This window comes from Pipistrellus kuhlii, unplaced genomic scaffold, assembly GCF_014108245.1.
Source record: "Pipistrellus kuhlii isolate mPipKuh1 unplaced genomic scaffold, mPipKuh1.p scaffold_m20_p_14, whole genome shotgun sequence".
NCBI classification, from domain to species: domain Eukaryota; kingdom Metazoa; phylum Chordata; class Mammalia; order Chiroptera; family Vespertilionidae; genus Pipistrellus; species Pipistrellus kuhlii.
This window is the reverse complement of record NW_023425449.1, coordinates 15,121,206-15,137,453: the sequence shown is the minus strand read 5'-3', so window position 1 is coordinate 15,137,453 and position 16,248 is coordinate 15,121,206. Positions and strand designations below refer to the sequence as shown.

The 16,248-nt window shown below is 35.7% G+C and overlaps 1 protein-coding gene across 3 annotated transcripts in view; it reads left to right on the top strand.

Moving 5' to 3' along the window:
- Positions 1-16,248, top strand: part of NUDCD1 (NudC domain containing 1) — a 60,513-nt gene that overhangs the window by 36,516 nt on the left and 7,749 nt on the right. For 2 of the 3 annotated variants that reach the window (XM_036436799.2, XM_036436798.2), the window contains 2 exons: positions 617-761; positions 2,290-2,415. In XM_036436799.2, coding sequence (XP_036292692.1) covers positions 617-761; positions 2,290-2,415 — 271 coding nt within the window. Of the gene's footprint in view, positions 1-613; positions 762-2,289; positions 2,416-16,248 lie in introns of all 3 variants that reach the window. The other variant, XM_036436800.2, reaches the window with a different exon arrangement.

Here is a 16,248-nt window from a genome sequence, read left to right as displayed (position 1 = left end):
GAATTAGATTTTAAGTTGATAGAGACCATGTTAACTTGGATCTTGTTTTACCAAAGTTGTTATTTTTCTAAATCCTACATTTCATTTCAATTCTTTAAAATCTGAATTTTGAGAAATAACATTTATATTGATTTAACTTGCCTGATCTTCAGGTGAAGAATTATACATTATGGCTACTAGTTTGTGAAAATAAAGTTAATTGGTTTCACACACATACAGGTACCTTTAGTTATAGGCCCTTTCCAATTTATTTTCCCACCCCACTATTGCCCCATGAAATATCTCAGATGTGTGCTACTTAGATTTCTGTTACTTAAGTTTGGTAACATACCACACAGCTGGACTGCAACAATGCTTTCTGGATTGCCTTACTCTTTCCAATTCTCTCATCAAGCTATTTTATACAGTATTTTCAATAGGACTTTGTTTATTAAATCTAAATTACCTATACTTAAATTACAGATTTTTCATATGCAGAACTAAAATGAACACAATATTTGGTAAAACATCTGGACACTGGAGGGATAATTTCTATGGGAGATTCTTCTCTTGGTATTAGTTGTATAATTTGTATAGTTGCCTAATACAGTATTACTTTTCTCATTTAAACTTCTAGCGTGGAGATTTCCTTGATTAAGAAGAATGAAGGACTGACTTGGCCAGAGCTAGTAGTTGGTGATAAGCAAGGGGAATTTATAAGAGACCCAGCCCAATGTGCTGCAATAGCTGAACGGTTGATGCATTTGACCTCTGAACAACTGGTAAGCAATCACAATAGTATTTTCATTTTCTAAGAATCAGAAAGATGAGGATATGCCAGGTTTTCAAACATTATTTTGCTTTTTTAAGGTAAAGAACATAGATTAACTATTGCTGACTGGTGTTTGAATATGACTTAAAATTCCAATTTTCATTCCTTGCAATATTTGAATACATATATATGTGGGGGAGGGCATGCTGTGTAGGGTAGAGGAGCATCTATGTATGTATCGCTCTTTCTACATATACACACGCAAAAAAAATGCACAAACTTAAAAACAGAAATTTGTCCCGAGAAATGTCATGGTAAGCGATTTTGTAACATGTTTAATGGCTTAAATGTACAAACAACATAGAGTACGCTTACACAAACCTAGATGGGATAGCCTATTGCTCCTAGGCTACCAACCTCTACAACATGTCACTGTATAACTCAACATGAGATTAAATCAAGATAATGATGCAATCGAGATGCGGTAAGCACCAGATGTATGAGGCTGCTGCTGGTATAACCTGGCATACTGTTTTATACAAACTTTTTATAAGTAGCAAACTTTTTATAAGTAGAAAGAGTACAGTCTAAAATAAAAAGTATAGTAAACTTGTGAACCAGTAACATAGATTATTACCATTATCAAGTATTAACTACTATACGTAACTGTATGTGCTATATACCATTTTATTTTACATTTATCTTTATTGTTGGAAGTATCATAGATTCCTCTTTATACTCTCCCCAACTGCCCTGATCCCATCCCCTTTTCTCTGTAATCCTGTCCAGTTCAGTACTGGCTGCCGTGACAGTCCTGGAGTTTTCATTTTTGCCTTCCAATCTGTAACATATGGGCAGTTGAAAGGGGAAGAGAGAAAGGAGTGTGGAAAGTTCTTTCTTTATCCCACTGGGCATGTGTATCTTCTTGAGTCAGGGTAATAGTGGCCCCAGCTACAGCCAACCACAACATCCAGAATTGTTTCCATTGATTTTTCAGCTGGAGCAGACAACCACAACTAGGTGGCTCTACATCCAGGCTTTGACCTTGAATCTATAGGAGTGAAGTCTTCATCAAATTTAAATAAATAAATAATAAATAAACCATTATTTCTTTAAAAGTTTTTCCTTTCTTCCCCTTTTCAATTACTCATATATTAGACCACTTGATGTTGTTCCACACGCCAATAGGATTCTGTGTTTTTTCTTTATCTTCTCTGTGTTTTAATGTAGATAAACTCAATTATTATGTTTCATGCTCACTGGTCTTCTGAAATGTCTCATCTTAGATAAATTTGTTCCATTTTATATCTTCCATAACTCTCTGGACATGTTTATTTTACATCTTTGAATATATAGGCTTTGTTTGTTTCAATATGCCTTTTGCTGATTCCATCATTCCATAATTTCTGTTGATTAAGTATTTATTAATCATGGGTCTGAAATTTAGTTTTTAATTTTTCTTATAATATTAACACTTTTAAATATGAAGAAATTCATTCTTCTATTGTTTCTATACTTAATTTATTTTCTGGTTTAAGAATCCAGATCCTGATAAAGGAAAACCTCCTTGTAATGCTCAAGAGTTAGAAGAATGTGATATTTTCTTTGAAGAGAGTTCCAGTTTGTGCAGATTTGATGGCAATACATTAAAAACTACTCATGTGGTAAGTTTTTTATAATGATTTTTTAAAAATTTGTGACTAGAAGTTACTCAGATGAAATAATTGAACAAATATATTTTTTGCAAAGATGGCTTGATTAGCAATTACTGGCTGTGTTATAAATATCATCTCTCCATAAAGTGGCAACTTTTTATCATATTACTCCCTATTTAAAAATGTTTTGTTTTGGTACTGTTGCATATTTAATATCTTTCAATTGGCTTTGTGTGTACAGATTTTTACATACAATTATCCCTAAAGTGTATAATAATTTCATGATTTTTTCAGTCAGCATTAGGACATTTTATTTCAATCTCGAGTTTAATGGCTGGATTATACTGTACTATTAGTATTCATGTGTATGTATGTAGCGGTCATTCTACAAATTACAGTACATATCTTTACTTTTTTAATTACATTACTGATGATGCTGTTTTTGTAAATCCCCTTTTACATGAAGACTTCTATATTCGGGGTTATTTATCTCAAAGAGTTACAGAAGTCAAATTAAGAAATCATCGACTAAGTCATGACAAATTGATTTCCACTCTATATTCTCATTAATAGTGTTTATAGTTATATTCTCATTAATAGTGTTTATAGTTATTGCCTGTTTTACATTTTTACCTACTCCTTGTTTGATCTCTAATTGGTGTGCAAATATAGAATAGTTTGTGTTTTTTGTTTTGTTTTACTTTTGACTATTCTTTTGTGAGAATTTTATTTGTGTGACCTGTTGGAAACTCTTCTATATCCAGTGATTTAACATTTTCTTATGTTTTTTTCCACCTTCGTTTTAGAATCTTTGACTCCTTTTAGGATTTTCTCCTCCTCTTTCTGATATGCCATAAATATATAAGCTGGTTAATTTTTCCCTTTAAAATTATGTTCTGAATGTTCAAAAGCTTTGACAGGTGTGTATCTACAATAGCTACTGAAGAATGCTGTCTGGACTGGCTTGTAATTCCTGTATTATAGGTGCTCAGCTTTGTAGATATAGATTTTTAAAGACTTTTAGAACTTTATGAGATATTTGCTTAGGGGAATCATTAACCATTACTTAATACTATAATATAAACTGAGTGACCAGATTATGATCTCTGAACGCATAAGAAGCCCAGTGCATGAATTCATGCATGGATGGGGTCCAGCCAGACTGCTGGTCGAACGGACAATTTGCATATTAGCCTTTTAGTATATAGGATATACACAGAGTGGCCAGATAATGCATTCAGAGATCATAATCTGCCATTCAGTGTATAAGCATGGCCATGTTTCATGGAGTTGTTCATGTGAGAAGTGCCTTCATAGAAAATCAGTGGCTAATTTTGAACTTTGCATGTTGAAATTAGTTCCAATAGAAAAGAGAACAATTTGGTCTTTCATTATTTTGTTCTTAGACCTCTGTCTTTGATATAAGTCAAGAAAAGTCTTGAAAGTTTCTGCCAACTTTGACCTAGTGTGTTTCTTTGTCTTGTAGAGGTTGAGAAGTGAATTTTAGCCAAAATTTAGGAAGCGAAGTCAATAGTGTCATGAGAACTTGATTCACTCACTAACCTTTCCTAGTCTTTTTTGGATACTTCACTTTCTTTAGATAATAGCTGGTCTTTACAATACTCAAAGGACTTATAAAAATGAGTACTTTTAGATTATACACCTACGTGGACTAATGAGGTGGAATGGCAGAAGACCAATGACTAGGCAGAAGTGCAATTGAAGTTGTTCCAAAATTAATTACTCCTACAACTTCTATATCGGTACTTCTTTCCTACCACTCACATTTTGTTTGTGTACCCTTTAACAAATTATTATAGTTATGGTTATTTTTACTACTTTTTTAAACTCTTATATTATTTTTGTAACTGTTTAACCCACCACCTTTACAATATTAGATTCTTTCAAAAGTAAAGAATCTAACCTTTATTGGTGATATTTATACTTAGTGCCCTTTCATTTCAACTTGAAATCCCTTTAACATTTCTTGTAGGCTGGTCTGGTGATAATGAACCCTTTAGCTTCTGCTTATCTGGAAAGTGTTACCATAGGCTCCTAGATATGTATTAATTAGATGCTTGCATCTCATTCTGGTGTTTAAAGATGAGCAAATAAGCCTTTCACAGAAAGTCTGGGTGCTTTGCAGTCTGCATGAGACTTCGGGGTAAGAGCACTTTAAGAACCATTTCTCAGTTCATTATAGCTTTGTGGGTCTTGTGGATGCAGGCTCCATTAGCTTTCAAAGGTAGGTGTTTTAGGGCCTTGTCTCTCATACAGGTTTTAAAAGTTGTCAAGAGACATACGAAGAAATACTCAATATTACTAAACATCAGAGAGATGCAAATTAAGACGATAATGAGGTATCACCTCACACCTGCCAGAATGGCTACCGTCAATAAACAACAAGAGCTGGCCAGGATGGAGAAAAAGGAACCCCAGTGCACTGCTGGTAGGAATGCAGACTGGTGCAACCACCATGGAAAATAGTGTAAAGTTTCCTCAAAAAGTTAAAACTGCAGCTGCTGTTTGTCCCAGTGATCCCACTTCTAGAAATATACCCTAAGAATCCCTAAATCATATCTGGAAGAATATATGTTCATATTAGCATTATTTACAATAGCTAAGATCTGGAAACAGCTCAAATGCCCATCAGTAGATGATTCGTAAAAAAAAAAAAAAAAAAAAAAAAGCTGTGGCACGTTTACACTATGGAATATTATGCAGCAGTGAAAAGGAAGTACATGGAGGGACCTGGAGATGATTATGCTAAATGAAATAAGCCAGTCAGAGAAGGACAAATATCACATGATTCACATGATCTCATCATATGTGGAATCTAATGAACAAAATACACTGATGAACTAAGTAGACCCAGAGGCATGGAACAGACTGCGGAATTTTAAAAATAAAAAAGAGGGTATTAAGTTGGTTTGTCATGGATGAAGGAGGCTGTAATACGTTGCAGGTTCAGTGCCACATCCACTTTAGGAATCCTCTAGTGCTATATTGACAGTTGCACTTCTTTCTGCAATGTTTGCTTCAGGTTCTGTTTTCATTTGTCTTGACTTTGGATAATTCAAAATGATCTGTAAGTAGAAAAGTCAATATATGTCCTTATAGTTTTAGGGGAAAAAACTGTAACAAAAGGTCAAAACTATATTGTAAATGACAGATTTCTCAAAATATAAAATTCCCTGAAAGAAATGTAAATCAGGATTGGCATTTGGGAAGTAAAGTGTTCAATAAATATATGCAGCAGCACAATAAAATAGAAATATTAAATATCAGAATTGAAGAAGAAAAGTAATAAGATGTGGTCACTGGGATGTAAAACTCAAATCAGAATTCAAGTGCATTTGAAGATGAAGTATTTTTGCTTCTGTCTAGAGCTGTGTTAAATATGTTTTGTAAAGTATTAGCCACTGGCCACATAGTAGCTGGTGAGCACTTGAAATTTGGCTTTTCTGAATTGAGATGTCCTGTAAATGTAAAATAACATAACCAGATTTTGAAGTAGTATGAAAAAAATAACACATTAATATCGATAATTTTATTAAAATTCTGTTTCTTTTTACTTTTTAATGTGGCCAGTAGAAAATTTATGAATGTGGCTTGCATTTTATTTCTGTTGGATATCACTGGCCTGTAGTGACCAGATCTTAGACTTGAGCAGTCAAAATGTGATGGGATATTTTAAAACTTTAAATTACAGTGAGTTATATAAGAAGCAGAGGAGTTACAAACAGGAAATAATTCTTTTAGGTTAATGTCAGTTTGAAAGCTAGTTGAAAAGACACATAATTGATATACTATTTTTTTTCAAAAAGATTAAAGATAGGATCAAAAGTTACAAAGGAAGAAAATACTTTTAGGAAGCATCTAAACCAGTGGTTCTCAAGCTTTTTGGTCTCAGGACCTCTTTACATTCTTACTTTCCTTTGGGTACTTAATCTGTTTATTTGGTTTTATCTGTCAAACTTGACCATATTGGAAAATTCAACTATATAATAATTTCCCTAAGGCTGCCTTAACAGAAATTTATTTTCTCACAGTTCTGGAAGCCAGAAGTCTGAGGTCAGTGTTAGCATGGTTAGTTTCTTCTGAAGCCACTCTCTGACTAGATGGCTGTTTTCTCCTTTATTTTTATGCCGTCTTTCCTCTGCACGTGTCTGTATCTTAATCTCTTTTGAGGACATCAGATATACTGGATTTGGACCTACTCTTTTGACCTCGTTTTAACTTCTATCTCCTAATACTGTCACATTCTGTGTGCTGGGGGTTAGGACTTCTGCATGTGAACTGTGAGCGGGACACCTCGGCTTTTAACAATATCCTTCATTTAGATTTCAGCAAATGTTAACATTTTGACTTTTTTTTTTCCCCTCTGCTTTTCCACTTCTTTTTGCTGAAACATTTTAGGAATGAGTTGCACATGCCATGTCCCTTTCCCCCCATTTTAAAATATTAATTCAGGAAGTTTAACTTTGATACAATACATTGTCATATGGAGGCCATTTTCAAATTTTTATGGAGACCATTTTCAAATGTTACCAATTGATCAAATAATGTACTTCTAACAATTTTCTCCCCTGATTTGGGATTCATTCCCATGTCACATATTGCATTTGTTGTGATGTTTCTTTAATCTCCTTTGATTTGGAACATCCAGTCACCCAGTCTTCATCTTCCCCTTTGAATTAATAGTGGTTTGTTTGAAGTTAATAATTTCAATGCAGGTGAAACTTTTTCTGCCCAGGGCCATTGGATATTTAACATATTCACGGGCCATACAAAATTATCAACTTAAAAGTTAGCCTTTAACTCATCCCTAATGCTTTGGCAGGGCCAGATCAAATGATTTCTAGGGCCATATTATATGGCCCATGTGCTGGATGTTCCCCAACCTCTTTTAAAGGTTTTAGTAGATTTTATCATTTATCCATTCTTAGTGTCTTTCTGTCATATTTAGAATAATGTCTAGGATCTTTACCATGGTCTTCAGGCGCCTTTCAAATTTACTGTGACCCACTGTATACATTTTACACTGAAACCCAGTAAACACATATACAAATTTGAAACAAAAATTTCACAAAAACAATACTATCCTTATTGTATAGGACAGGCTCTAATACTCCATTCCATACTATTTTTCTTTTAATCCTCGCCCAAGGATATGTTTTTATTAATTTTAGAGAGGGAGAGAGAGCCATCAATGTAAGAAAGAAACATCTATTAGTTGCCTCCCATACATATGCAACCAGGAATTGAATCCATAACCTTTTGGTGTACAGGATGAGCTTTAACCAATTGAACCACCTGGCCAGGGCCATACTATTTCACTACCATTGCTGAGACCCATAATTATAAAATCCAATTCTGATTATCTTTCATTTTCTACCTCACTGACTTGTAGTTGTTTTTAATCCTCACCCATTTTAATCACTGGAAAAATACCCAAGGATATTTTTCCATTGATTTTTAGAGAGAGTGGAAGGGAGAGGGAGAGACAGACACATCAATTGGTTGTCTTTTGCATGCATCCTGACCAGGGCAGGGAACCTGCAACTAAGGTACAAGCCGAAATGGAACCTGGCTCCTTCAGTCTACAGGCCAACTCACTATCCACTGAGCAAAACCGGCAAGGGCTCGCTGACTTTTCTTTAGCCACTCTGACTTTCATGCTTTTCCTCATATTAAACATGCTTCTCGCTTAGGGCCTTTGTATTTGTTAACTCTACCTGAAGTGTTCTGCCTTTCCTTATCTGCTCCCTTCCTTAACTAGTACTCAGACCTGTGTTCACATGTTACTTCTATCCTTTACTAATCAATATCAAACACAGCCACATTATATGCTTACCTGCTTTCTCTTTTTCTTCTTATGGCAGTTGTATTTTATATTTATACATTGCTGTTGTCTAATTCATCTTCCATTATATTTTTAAGTGTCTTCCATTAGAATACTCAGTGAAATTTGATATTATGATATATACAGCTAAAGATCCAATTTGATAATTTTCAAAATGAAAATATTGTCAGTTTTTTCTTCTATTTTTAAGTACTAATAGTTATTTTCTTTCTTACAGTTTTTAGTAAAGTGAAAAATGTAAGTGCATTTCACATCCGGCCTCTTCCTATACTGAATTTTTTAGTCACTGTGTAAACATGATATGATTTTTTTGAATGGGTGTTCAAACACAATTGCAACTCAGGATTTTAAAAGACTTCTTGGCCATTGTTTGTAAACACCAGTTTTAGACATGCCCCACAAGGACAACTTATCAACTCAATTTAACTAACGGAGCAGAATATACACAATTTTTATTGTGTGTGGATTACCATATCTGAAATAGTGCCCAGCCAGGAGCATACTCTGATAGTTGCTTAGTAACCATTGTAAAACGGGCTTTGGGAGAGCATGCAGTAATTGTGATTGGGTTTAGAACATGGGTTTGAAAGTACATTGAAATTAAATCCCAGCTACCACTTAACATCTTAAATCTCTTAACCTTTTGAGTTTTACTCTCCTCTTCTATAAAACAGGATTATAGTCCTTATTCTCAGAAAGTGAAGATTAAATAAGGTAGTTGTGAAATAGAAAATCTATCTATATAAAAGCCTAAGCGACTGTTACTATCAGACAATAGCTATAATGTGCACTGACCACCAAGGGGCAGGCGCTCAACGCAGGAGCTCTCCTCTGGTGGTCAGTGCACTCCCACAACCAACCTCCTGCTATCCCACTTCCCCGCCCCCACCCGGCCATCCCTGATTGCCAGCCAGGCTGAGGGACCCCACCCATGCACATATTTGTGCATCAGGCCTCTAGTATGTATATATGATAGTGGACTCTGACCCCAGTTCCTAGCACAGAGCTCCTGAAACCCTTGTAATTTCCTAAAAGAGCACCAGGAGCATCCTTTGTTCCAATATTTGGTCTTTGATCTGGTTCCCGATAGAGGACTCCTAAATCCTCTGGGTTTTGATCCTAGATAAGAGTGCCTTTTGCCGAAACTGGTTTGGCTCAGTGGATAGAGGGTTGACCTGCAGACTGAAAGGTCCCAGGTTTGATTGCGGGCACATCCCCAGTGGGGAAGTGTGCAGGAGGCAGCTGATCGATGTTTCTCTCTCATCGATATTTCTAACTCTGTCCCTTCCTCTCTGTAAAAAATTAAAAAAGAGTGCCTTTTGTTCTAATGGAGCAATGCTCGGTGGGCTCCTAGGTAACTTCAAGATGCGGCCTGGTCTCCAGAAAGACCAGATCATGATTAGGAGATGGAGCTTTCAGCTCCACCTCTCATCTTCCAGGAAGGGGAGACTGGCTGAGTTAATAATTGATCATTCCTATGTGATGAAACTTCCAAAAGTATAGGGCTCATAGAGCTTCTGTGATGATCTCATGGAGGTACTAGGAGGGTGGTGTGCTTGGCAAAAGAATGGAAGCTTAGTGTGCCTTCACTATAGTTCTCACCATTTGGATGTTCATCTTTATCATGTCTTCTTATAATAAACTGGTAAATGTAAGGTAAGTGGTTCCCTGATTTGTGAGACATTTTAGCAAATTATCAAACCTAAAGAGGGAGTCATTGGAACCCTGATATATAGCCTATCAGTCTGAAGTACAGATGACAAGCTGGGATATGCCATTGGCATCTTAAATGGGAGCCTTGTGAGACTGAGCCCTTAACACATGGGATGCTGTCTCCACCTAGATTCTTTCAGAACTGAATTGAATTGTAGAACATCCAGCTGCTGTCAAAGAACAGCTTGATATGTGGAAAACTCACACACTGGATGTGAGACGTGTTTTGAGTGTGGTAATACTGTGAAAGTAAAGGAGAAACACAGGGAGTGTTTTTACTTACAGAGTAGTAGGTACAGATCAACTCAATATTTCATGCACAGTAAGAAGAGAGCAAATTTTAGCAATTGTTTTCTGTACAGAATAGGAATTTGGAATTAAATTTATTTCTCAATCTGGCCTCCTAACAAATACTTTGTTTCTGAATAGATAAAATCTTTCTCTTAATACTGCCTTTGAATTTAATTTGTTAATAGCAGTGATTACGGGTTGTTCAAATGTCTTCACTTTTATATTTAATCTTTAGAAGTCTTTAATTGCTAAGTGTTCTACAAAGAAAAGAAAAAGATAATCAATTTACTATTTGAAATTCATGTTTCAGATTTTTCTCTAGGGAATGTTTTATTCAATTGTAGTCTTCGTTGGTACTTCAAAAGTAAATATAACCTTTTCTATAATAACCATGAGAATAGAAGAAATGTGGAGTTATATTTTATTAGCTAATTGGTTATGGATTGAAGAGGGTTTTTCCTAAGGCAATAAGACATTTACATTTGGCTTTAAAGAATGAGTTTTCTGAATAAGTAAATTGTCTAATAGAAATTAATTCTTTTAATTGGTAAAACTACATTTAAAGCCTTTTTAATCCATGGAATCTTACTAAAATTTATTATTTGCCCAACATCTTATGTAAAGCATTATGAAGAAAAAGTAATATTTATTTGGTAGTTGAATATCATCAGTGTATCATTCTGTCTTGGAGGTAGAAAGCTAGAAAGACATCACTCTCAGTGTAACAAAAGACTGGATAATCTGTAGAATCATGACTTTTAAAAAATTTATCTGAGAACTTGAAGTTACAGGGCAACAAAGTAGCTTGAAACCTAAGGAAAAACAGGTACCACAAAGGAGATATGGGATAGAACAGGCCCATTTGAGCATAGGAAGAAGAAAGAACTGCCATCTAAGGAGATTTTAACTAACTATAATAATTGCTAAAGGCCTACTGTGGGCTAGCAAGAAAGTATAGAACCTTTGGGATTCACATATCCTCTCTGTGGACCTTGACCAGGGCCTAACAAGGGAGACTGCAAGCAGGGGAAGAGGCAAGGGAAAAGCTGTTTTGGTTGTGTGGGGAATATAAGTTACTAATTCTATGGAGAAAGTGAGGTCCTGTCTGCACTATTTTCCCTAGTAACAAAAACCTTATGCTGCTGAGTGAAGAGCACTAAAATTATAGCCAACAAGGACTCAAAAGAAGACCCAGTGCAGCTGGGGGAAGTAGTACTTTTAAAATACCACCTCTAGCCTGGGCCTGAAAATTCAGTTGGTTGCAGGCGTCTTCAAACTGCAGCCCGCAGAGGAGTCTGATCCGGCCCGCCAGATTTTTGGGCAGTGAGCGCAGCCGAGGTGTTACAGTAGGAATTAGTAGTTCATATAGTCCGGCCCTCCAGCTCTCTGAGGGACCGTGATCTGGCCCCCACTTTAAAAAGTTTGAGGACGCCTGGGTTAGAGTGTCATCCCAATACAACAAGGTTGTGAGTTCGATTTCTAGTCAGGGCACATACAAGAATCAACCAGTGAATGCATAAATAAGTGGAACAACAAAAATTGATGTTTCTATAATACCTTCCTCTCTGTGTGTTTTAATTCCTACTTATTTATTTGAGACATAGACAAAATTAAAACAAAACAAAACAAAAAAACACACCATTCTATGGGGGGAAAGCCAGGAACCCATCCCAAGCACAGACTACTAGAAGTTTCCTGCCACTAGAGGAGGGTAACACTTCAAAGGCCCAAACCCTCATACCAAGAACACAAAGTCCAAGACTGAGGCTGAGCCTAGATAGTAGAGAACTCTTTTCCTACACCTTCTACCCCATCAGATGCAGAAAGGACCAAGTGGTAGGCAACAGCAGTATACTGCTAGGGAAGGAATAGGAGTGCAGACTCCCTGAGCTACAGATGCAGAGTGAAGGCCTAAAGTTGGCTGTAGAATATACAGTTGAGGAAAATTATTAGCAAGTCATCACCAGAGCACAAGGTAACACTAAAGGGATTTCAAGCCAGTGATGCACTGAAGATAACTATAGCAACAACAAAACTGAAGCTGTCAAACAAGATAATGTAATCAGACTCAGATGACTCATATTTTGAAACTATCAAATAATTTAAAATAACTGTGGTTAATATGTTAATGGGGAACATGGATAACATACATGAATAAATGCAGAATTTTAGCAGAGAAAAACCTGTAGGAGTTTAATGAAAATGTTAGAATTAAAAACAAAACACAGGAACAAAAGAAGAAAATGCCTTCAACAAAATCATCAGTATACTCAATACATCTGCAGAAAAATTAATTACTTTGAGGTTAGGTTAGTAAAAATTAGAGGGAGTGGAAATTAAAAACAATGAGAGCATCTGAGCTGTTAAGCAATGCCAAATAGTCTAACATACACCTACAATAAGTGGAATCCCAGGAGGGAGGTGGAACATTCAGCAAATGAGAACATATTCTGGGCCATAAAATAACCTCAACAAATTTAAAATAATAAAAAAATAAACAGAATGTTCTCAGAACATAACAAATTAGAAATTCATAACAGAAAAACATAGTATTTAGAAATTAAACAGCATATTTCTGAATAATCCATGAGTCATAGTGGAACAAGGGAAGTTAGGAAGTATTTTGATTGAATGGAAATGAAACCTGGGGTATTGTGGGATGTAGCTACAGCAATGCTTGGAGGAAAATTTATAGCATATGTTATATAGAAAAGAAAAACCTGTTTCAATGTAATAATTTAAGCTTCCACCTTAAGCTTGGAAAAGAATAGCAAACCAAATATACAGCAAGCAAGAGGAAAGAAACTACACAGATAAGAGCAGAAATCCATGAAATTGAAAACCAGAAATATTGGTAATGAAGGAAATCAATGAAACCAGAAGCTGGTTCTTCGAAAACAAAAAGATTGGTAAGTCTCTAGCCAGAATAACCAAGGAAAAAGAAAACACAAATTATCAATATTGGGAATACAAACAGGCATATCATTATGGGTCTAAAATATACTAATGGAATATTAAGAATAACTTTATAGATTTGACAATTTAAGTGAAAACAAATTCCTTGAAAGACAAGCATTACCATAGTTCACTTCAGAAGAAATAGGTAACCTTAATAGGTCCATATCTGTTATGAGATTGAATTATATCGCTAAACTTCTGACAAGTCTTCAGACCTAGGTTGCTTCACTGGTACGTGCTACCAAATAAACAATACCAATTCTGTATGGATTGTTCCCGAACATGAAGAGAAAGGAACACCTCCCACTTATTTTATGAGGCCAGCATTACTGTAGTGGCAAAGACATGACAAGAAAACGGGAGGGCAGGGGGGGGAGAAACCCCACTCTCCCTCATGAATATAGACACAAAAGCCCTCAGTAAATATTTATAAATCCCGTGAAGTAAGTAAAAAGGATAATACATCATGACCAAGTAGAGTTGATTCTAGGATTCAGGATTGATTCAACATTCCAATATTCACATAATACAGCATATCAACAGACTAAAGAAAGAAAGATATTTAACCATTTTCCTAGATGCAGAAAATAATTTGACAAAATTTAGCATTCATTTATTAAAAAAAAAAGTGCTCAGCAAACCTTAAAAAACCTAGAGTTAACTACATTCTTCCTGGTAAAACACCAAATGCTATCCCTAAGATTGGTGACAGGCAAGGGTGTTTACCCTATTATCTACCTTTCAGCATCATGCTGGACATCTTAGCTAGTTCAAGAAAAAGTGATTATCAAGAGACTCCATTACCACCATGAGAAAAATAAAACCAAACACTTTTTAGGTGTTATCTTAAAAGCAGTATTTACACATAATTCTTTTGTTTGCTCTTAGTTTACAACCTTTGAATGGAATTATGAGTTTATGTTTCTATTGTGGCTGTTAACCAATCTAAGCAGTAGCAAACATCTTGCAGTGGCCTGGTCTTCTCATTTAGCTGTGGAATACTTGGTTTTAAAATGAATAGAACTGGCCGGTTAGCTCAGTTGGTTAGAGCATGGTGCTAATAAAATGAAGAATAGGAAGGCTAGAACTTAGTAAAATGAATGCCACACAGTCTCTTACTACAATAAAGAAAAAAGAATTGCACATTGTCTAGCTCATTTAAAGGGAATGTTTCGTCTCACAGTAAATTATTACCATCTGCCTAGTTTATTATCATCTGTTTTTTAAACTTCCAGAAACTTGTCTTTGAATATATTAAAAGCATTCAATTCTTTTTTTTTTTTTTTTTTTTTTTTTTTAATATATTTTATTGATTTTTTACAGAGAGGAAGGGAGAGAGAGAGAGAGCTAGAAACGTCGATGAGAGAGAAACATCGACCAGCTGCCTCCTGCACACCCCCCACCGGGGATGTGCCCGCAACCAACATACATGCCCCTGACCGGAATCGAACCTGGGACCCCTCAGTCCGCAGACCGACGCTCTACCACTGAGCCAAACCAGCTTCGGCAAAAGCATTCAATTCTTATTTGAAGATTAGCTTGTTCACTTTTTGAGGGGCAAATCCACAAACTACGTACTGAAAGATATACATTATAGGAAAAATATAAAATTGAAAGTGATGGGCATACAGTAGAAACTACTGACAAAATAGAATTTATTTGACAATAAAGTGACAAGCAAAATAATGAATTTTGTTTTTTTTTTTTTTTTTTTTTTTGGTATTGATTTCAGAGAGGAAGGGAGAGGGAGAGATCAAAATATCAATGATGAGAATCACTGATTGGCTATCTCCTGCATGCCTACTGGGAATCAAGCCTGCAACCCAGGCATGTGCTCCTGACCAGAATCAAACTTGAGACCCTCCAGGCCTACACTCTATCCAGTGAGCCAAATTAGCTAGGGCAGTATTTCTTGTTTTTAAAGAAATGTAAGAGTTTAGAAGTTTGTGTGTAAATTATATATACTGCGGTTAGAATAGAGTAAGGATATGTTTTTGTTTTTTATAGGTATTTTCACATTTTCTAAGTGCTGTGTGAGCTACATGAAGATCACAACAAATTGGTGTGTTTTTCCCCCTAATATTGCTCATCTCATTTGATTTGGAATGCCAGTAATATTCAAGGCAGAATGGACAGAGGATGTCTAGAATGATAATAACATTTGCATTTATTAAGGTCTAAGTGCTAGGCACTGTTCAAGTGCTTGGAATATATTGTTTACTCAGCAAAGTAGCTGTGAAATAAGTACTATTATTACTATTGTATTTACCTGAAAATAAAATGGGGCTAAGTCAAGCATGTCAAACTGCTGCAAGTTTGACATGCTTGAGCTAAGTATTCTACCCAAAGTCATGGTCCTCTCAAAGACCTGTAGGGGGAATGGGAGATAAATTCTATAAGAGGTATAAATGAACTGTTAGGATACATTATTTCTTTTTATTAACATTGGAGAAAACTGCTTAGAGGAGAAAATGCCATTCGAATGTGGCATAAAGTATATAGTGGGTGGAGGATGTGGAGTGAGCAGAAAAGGCACAGCAGGTGAAGAAGTGGGACAGTTGGGGGTGCAGTTTTGTAGATTGTGATCCAGTTTTGCTAAGTGTTAAGCTCTAAGCAGAGTTTCAGGAGCCAATACCGGGAAGGTATGTTGAGGTCACTTTTGAGCTTTCAAAAATGCCATTTAAGTCAGTTTGGACATTTTGTTTAAGCACAGGAACACTTATTGAAAAAGTAAGATTTTCTGAGGCGAGAGCTGTATACTTAGCTGTGGAAGCTACTGACCCTCATCACCTTCCAGTGCGTATTTCTCTAGTAACGTAAGATTTTTTTGCCTTACAAAAATCCTTAGCCAACTATTCTAACTGTAAGGTATTGGGTCGGCAGCTAAGTAATTGCGGATTTTTTAAAGAAAATCAAAGACAATTTTTTCATGGAACTAAATAACTTTATTCTGTAATGTATTGCCCATTTTGATCAATGACCTCTTGCCATCTTTCAGGCAGCATCATAATCCC